The 6,972-nt window shown below is 29.9% G+C and overlaps 1 protein-coding gene across 1 annotated transcript; it reads right to left on the minus strand.

Annotated features, from left to right (window-relative positions):
* Window positions 1-2,370: 2,370 nt before the first annotated feature.
* Window positions 2,371-4,926, minus strand: LOC107873103 (vestitone reductase). The gene is made up of 4 exons (XM_016719833.2): window positions 4,633-4,926; window positions 3,685-4,206; window positions 2,906-3,107; window positions 2,371-2,798 (listed from the first exon to the last, which is right to left on the minus strand). Exons 1-4 carry the CDS (start codon window positions 4,763-4,765, stop codon window positions 2,657-2,659), a joined length of 999 nt encoding a protein of 332 aa, XP_016575319.1. The 5' UTR covers window positions 4,766-4,926; the 3' UTR covers window positions 2,371-2,656.
* Between the last annotated feature and the right edge of the window lie 2,046 nt (window positions 4,927-6,972).

Genomic DNA, 6,972 nt, shown 5'->3' on the forward strand with positions numbered 1-6,972 from the left:
GGAAAAAATAAAGTTAAGGATACGAGGAACTAATTTATAGTATTTGACACCAATAATTGTTTAGAATTGGACGTGCATGTTGGTCACCCCAACAAGCTGCTATTGACCACCAACTAATCATGCATTAAATTTTATTATCTGTAATTGAATTTAATTAAGTCTCAATATAAATATCAAAAGCTAAATTTAAAAAAAAAAACTTTCATCCTAAAAGTTTTGATATTATTTTCGAACATTATATTTCACATGACTTGATATACACATATGTTGTATGTGGGTTAAATTAGTGATTTTAAAATGTAAAGGTATAGTTGTGCAACTAACACACACTAAATAGGTGTTTAGTGTCATTTACCTTAGAACTTTTGGGCCAACATATAAAAACATTCAAATCTTTTAAAAAATATGGCAAATTACATAAGTAGTCTTCTGAATTTGTTTATTTTTATTTTGTATTGACACCTTAATTAATTCATGATTCTATTAAATTCTTAAATCTTTCGTATAATATTTCAATTAAACACAATTATTGATATGACATGGCATGTGCAAGAGTGAGAAGTCATAATTTTCTCTTTTTTTTTTCTCTCATGTCAATTGAAGGTAAAATTTCCCCCAAAATATCAAATTCAATATCAAAAGCTGAGTTTTTGTGCGAAAATTCAACATCAAAAATTATTTAACAGCGTGTATGAAAATAGAGGAAAATGGTTGTTTTCCGATGAAGTGGATGGTGGTTAGAAGTTGGTCAGTGAATGCGTTGGATGGATTTTGACGTCAGCTCGCTCGAAAACGAGGTGAAAGTCGTTGCGGATGTTTTGGTGGTGATTTAGTGGTGTTGTTGGTCTATTCGCCCGTGATTTTTTCGGTGAGATAAAAACGAGGGAGGGTGGTTGTTTGTATTGGGATGGTATTTTCTGGCGATAAATTAAAATCACGTGGGTCTCTTTTTTGTTATTGTTGCTTGTTGTTGTATATCAATGTGTGTTGTATTGTTACTCTTTTTCTTCCTCTAATGTTTTTTAGGTGTTGTTTCGGCGAAAAAATGGAGGAGTGAAGGTGAGCTGCTCTTTTTTCTTTTCACTAAAAATTGTGTTTGAGAAATTAGAGAAAATTAAGAGGCCAAAAAAAAAAAAAGAATAGATATAAGAAAAAATATGAATAATAATGAAAAAAGAGGGAGAGAGAAGAAATTGAGTATATGTTATTAATTATTGATGTTTTAATGATGGAAAGAGATAAAAACTACATGAAGAAGAAGCACAGAAAATGAAATTATTTTTATTTAAAAAAAAAAAGTCTTTAATGACATAATTTAATCATTAATTATATTTTTATGTCATGGCAAATGACTTTGACGCGCTGGACATAATATGAAATTGTGCAATTTGTGATCAATTGACATGGTTTGAATACAATTGAGATTTGAGGTGTTTAATAGAAACATATCCTAATTAAGGTGTTAATACGAAAAAAGTCAACAAGTTCAAGGGTTGGTCTATGTGTTTTGCCCAAAAATATTAGAAATATAAAACATAGACCCATAATTCTTTCATAATTAGAAGTCTATATTAAAAGATTAGGTACAAAGATCCAGTGCCAGCATGGACTCAATATATTTTATTTTATTTGTCTTAATTTACGTGGCATTGATAAATTTTGAAGACAACTGGAACTTTTAATATAATTTTAAAATATTTTAAGTTGTTAATTATTGTGATTCTTCATAATTTTTTTTATGTAATCTTCACATAATACAGGTTATTCCTTCTTTCTCAATTATACCACTCAGATGAGATTCAGATGAGATTTTGAGAGTTGTCAGTTCAAATGATACAAATAAATTTTTCTATAAATTTTTAAATATTTTAAATTGTCAATTTAAGTATAATTAAAAATATTTTAACAAGACTCTGAGAAAAATTCTAACAAATAAATTAAAACATTGGAAAAATGCTCTCAAATATACCTAATTTTTGAAGAAATTTGCTGTAATACGTCTGAACTTTACAAGAGTCCTATGCCCCCTCTTAATTATTTATTAACGTACTTTATTGATATTTATTTGCACTAAATTCTTTTTTTTAATTTATAAATATCACTAAAATACACTAATAAATAATTTAGGAGTTTATAGGACCCTGCAAAATTCAGGTATGTTAAAATAAATTTTGTTAAAATTTAAATATATTTGAGACTATTTTCCTAAAACATACTTCTAATCATCCCTCGTAGAAATGAGCAAGCTTCCATATTTTATTAAAAAGATATAGGAGGAGGTCCACATATATTTTTAAGGAAAATCAGAACAACTAATGCATAGGAAAATCATACTTAGAAAACATCTAAAAATAAAAGTTAATGGGGCCCACATCGTTGGGAAATTGAATAAACTATTGACCTGAGTCAAAAGTAAAAGGCAAAATACATGTTGATTTTCTTGTCCCACAATAAAAAAGATAATTATGATATAAGCAAATACAATATGTTTTAAGTATTACAGTGATAAACTACCTAAACTATCTTTGAGTGATATAGTAAAATCACGGAGCACATATACAGCTGCAAGCAGGAATGTCAACCGTCAGCTATCTGCTTCAAAGAGTTGCTACTCGCTCTTTTATATATAGTAGTAATAGTAATAATATAGTAGTAACTAGAGAAGACCCCTCATTTTGCAACATTCAATTGCTCCATCATACATTTCCTCTGGTCCATACTTAAACTTAAATCCAGTATCCAACAGCTTCTTCGATGAAAGTCTAGGATATTTTAGGCCACTGCTCTCCTCCATTGAACTAAAAAAGAGATGAATAATCAATAATTTATTTTTTTGTATATTATATTATTGCTGGTCATTAATGTTTTCAATAAGAACCAAAAATAGTGACATTTTTTGACTTACTCTTCTATAATTGGTATTTGATATTGAGGGTATCTGGCTGAAAGAAATTTGGAGAGTTGATGTATTGTTGTCTCTGCAGAAGAACAAATATATCTTCCTTTTGCATTTGGATGCTCGAAAAGAAAGATATGTGCATTCACCACATCATCTACATGTACAAAAGTAATGAGCTTTTGTTGTTCTAGCACACGTTCACGATTTCCTGTAAAAAATTTCTGTTAGTTGCCAGCTATTTAGCGACAGATTAGCAATTATGTTCGTAGCTAATTTTGATCTTTTTGGAAAAAGCATAGAAAAAGAAATCACGCTTATCAAGTCACCTAAATAAACTACATGTATGTTTTCATAAAAGTGAAAAAAGGTAGCCCGATGCACTGAAGCTTCCGTTATACACACGACAAGGGTGCACTAAGTTTCCATAAAAGTGACCTATAATAATCCTACACGAAAAGCAAGTTATGTTGTTATAACTTGTAATATTATCACCAGCGAGGGATCGTAAGAATTTAATCAAGGCAATTCAAAAAATTAAGAACATATCACCTAAAGTAATTTTTGAAATATCAATACCGGTACGACCTAGTCTATTTAAAAAGTTAAATCTATATGAAAAACAAAAATTGTTTCTGACTATTTACACTATAAGATTTCCAACAAATTAGAGAATTCAGTTGAACTCCTTCCTTTAGTTTTGTGACTGACTTTGCGAGTTTACAACCGACTCGATCTAGAGAATGGTAAAGTTTTTCAATCACTTAAAGAGGAAAAAAATCACTTACCAAATATCATGCCCAGGAAAATTCGAACAGAGTCGGGACAGTGTGGAGTTATGAAAGGTCCATGTACCCAAGAAGGAGCTATAGAAACAAGTTCAAGTCCATTTTTTTCTGCAAATTCAAATGCAGCTTTCTCTGTCGATGTTTTGCACACTGAATACGATGGCACAATCTTTGCAAATTTGATGAAATCAACATCACTCCAAGAGTTTTCATCTACAATGTCTAAGCCCTTATCGTTAAATATAACAGCAACATCACTAGAAGTGTATACGACTCGTTTAACTGTCTTTGAATCGATACATGCTTGTAAAATCGCTAATGTTGCTGTAATGGCACTTTTGACCTTGGTTTCGTCGACTTCATCATCTTCAAAATCCATTGGGTGAGCTAGATGGAAAACTCCCACACATCCTTCAATTGCTGCAGCAAAACTTTGTGGTTTGTTGATATCAGCATTGAAAATTTGAAGCCTCTTTGATGCACCTTCGAGGTTTGTGAGGTGGCTAATATTTCTCTTCTTGTCTGAAAAGCGTTGGAAGTTGAAAAATAGAGTATTTTCAGTTCTCATTAAAATAAAAGAGCTCAAAAATTAGTGAATTAAAGTTTTTATTTCAAACAAATATTTTCAGTTTATTGCACCAGTATTTCTAATACCGTTATTGATGGCCAAGTGGATGTAGTCGCGTATGTCTACACGCGACTACATCAGCGGCGGAGGCAACTTTGTGTGAAAGTTTGCACCCTTTTGCCACTGAATCAAGTTTTTTGCTTGTGTCAAGGGGGTAAATTTAATATATATACACATAGCTCTGCCTCTGCCCCCTGGTATCCATTGTACTTATGAAATTATGTGTTCCATCTTAAATCTTAAAGACAAGTAAAGCTTTCAAGCTAAATAAGCTACATCCTCCACTTTAACATAATTTGGATTGAAGTTAATATATTAACCTGGATGAGATCTAATGGTGGTATTGACAGAGTATCCATGTTGAAGAAGCCTCATAATGAGCCATGATCCAACAAATCCTGTTCCTCCTGTTACACATACTCTGCTGTTGCTGCCTTTTTCTTTCCCTTCCATCTCTTTTAGTTTCTCCTTTACAACCTTTTTTTGAAACTAATACTAACAAATTAGCACCTGTTATTACTTTTTTTTACTGCTATATATAAATTGTCATGTGTGCTTCCTCACAAGGCATATTTGGAACTCTAAATTGTTGATATTCTAAAGAGCAACGTGAATGTACTTTTGCAAGTTTTGGAACAAATATACCAAGTCAAATCTATTTAAAATCAATGGGCCGGCCAAAAGTTATTGTGGGTCTCATTTAATAACATAAATACCAATCCTTTTGGAAGTGATTACACTCTCTTCCACTTTTTTAATTACTTCATTCTCTCTCTATTAATATACGTAATATAACTAATATATACATAGCATTCTGTGTATATGTTGAGATTTTTGTAATATTGGAAACATAATATGTGTATTTGTGTAATTTTTAGTTTTTTAAAAAAATGACCCACATTTGAAAAGGTGGACAAGCTATAATCAGTGGCTAAATTAATTCCTTTTTTTAGCCATTTGACCCAATTGGGCACATACAGTCTTTATACTCAATTGATATACTTTTATACTATATTGATACACTTTTTAAAAAAGAATAGAGAAACTTAGTTCAAAATCTCTTTCCTGGTCTGCTTTTCTGATGGGAGTTTCTGAATTTGATACTGATATTGGCAGCTCTGCAAGGAAGAGGAAGAAGAAGAAGAAGACAGCCACGGTGTTAAGAACTAGAGAAGAAACTTTCTTACGCTAAGACTTCCATTGTGAATTAGGGTTAATTTGCTGTAATTAAAAATAACTATTTATGTTGTTTTTCTTTTTATTTATCAGATCAATTTAGAATGATGAAAAATTGATATTTTACACTATTTATTTGATTAATATTAATAAAAATAATAAGAATTTTATGTAGTTTAATAAAGATAATTTGTTGTATTATATAATTTTGTTTTAAAATAAAAGGGCAAAATAGCCTCAATAGGTAGACGAAAATGACATTTTAGGTCCAATAGATAGATAAAAAAGGCATTTTAGGCCCAGTAAATAGACGAAGGATATTTTTATATTATTTCACATAGTTAAAAAGGTATTTTAAGCACTTTTCTATTTATTTATTTATTTTGAGTTTAAAATAATGGGGAGAATATAATTATGGTTATTGCCTATTGGTGACACTTTGTAGTACTCCATATTTTATTGAAAGTAGTAGGTGGAAAAAATAAAGTTAAGGATACGAGGAATAATTTAATACTCCCTCCATTTCATAATAAATAAATTATTGGATTTGACACACAGATTAAGGAAAAAGTAATAAAAATATAAATTTAACACAACTTTTCTTTTTTATCCTCCAAAAAGCAAAAATTGACCTTTAATATCTTTTCGAAAATTAATTGATTGTCAAATCATAAAGGTAACTTTGAAAAAAAATTCAATGATTCACTTATTTTAAAATACTAATAAATACCACAACAATTCACTCATTCTGAAACGAAGGGAGTAGTATTTGATACCAATAATTGTTTAGACTTGGACGTGCATCTTGGTCACCCCAACAAGCTGCTATTGACCGTGCATTATCTAAAAATCTTGAAAATAAAGTCTCATTATCTGAAATTGAATTTAATTGAGTCCCAATATAAATATCAAAAGCTAATTTTTTTTTAAAAAAAAGAACTTTCATCCTAAAAGTTTTGATATTATTTTCGAACATTATATTTTACATGACTTGATATACACATACGTTGTTTGTAGGTTAAACTAATAATTTTAAAATGTAAAGGTGTAGTTGTGCAACTAACACACACTAAATAGGTGTTTAGTGTCATTTACCTTAGAACTTTTGGGCCAACAAATAAAACATCCAAATCTTTTAAAAAAATATATGACAAATTACATAAATGTTCTGAATTTGTTGATTTTTTCTGTATCGACACCTCAATTAATTCATGATCCTATTGAATTCTTAAATTTCTTCGTACAATATGTCAATTAAACATAATTATTGACATGACATGGCATGTGCAAGAGTGAGAAGTCATAATTTACTCTTTTTTTTCTCTCATGTCAATTAAAGGTAAAATTTTTCCCAAAATATCAAATTCAATATCAAAATCTGAGTTTTTGTGCGAAAATTCAACATAAAAAATTATTTAACGGCGTGTGTGGAAATAGAGAAAAATGGTTGTTTTCCGGTGAAGTGGATGGTGGTTAGAAGTTGG

Source organism: Capsicum annuum, chromosome 1 (assembly GCF_002878395.1).
Source record: "Capsicum annuum cultivar UCD-10X-F1 chromosome 1, UCD10Xv1.1, whole genome shotgun sequence".
Classification (NCBI taxonomy): domain Eukaryota; kingdom Viridiplantae; phylum Streptophyta; class Magnoliopsida; order Solanales; family Solanaceae; genus Capsicum; species Capsicum annuum.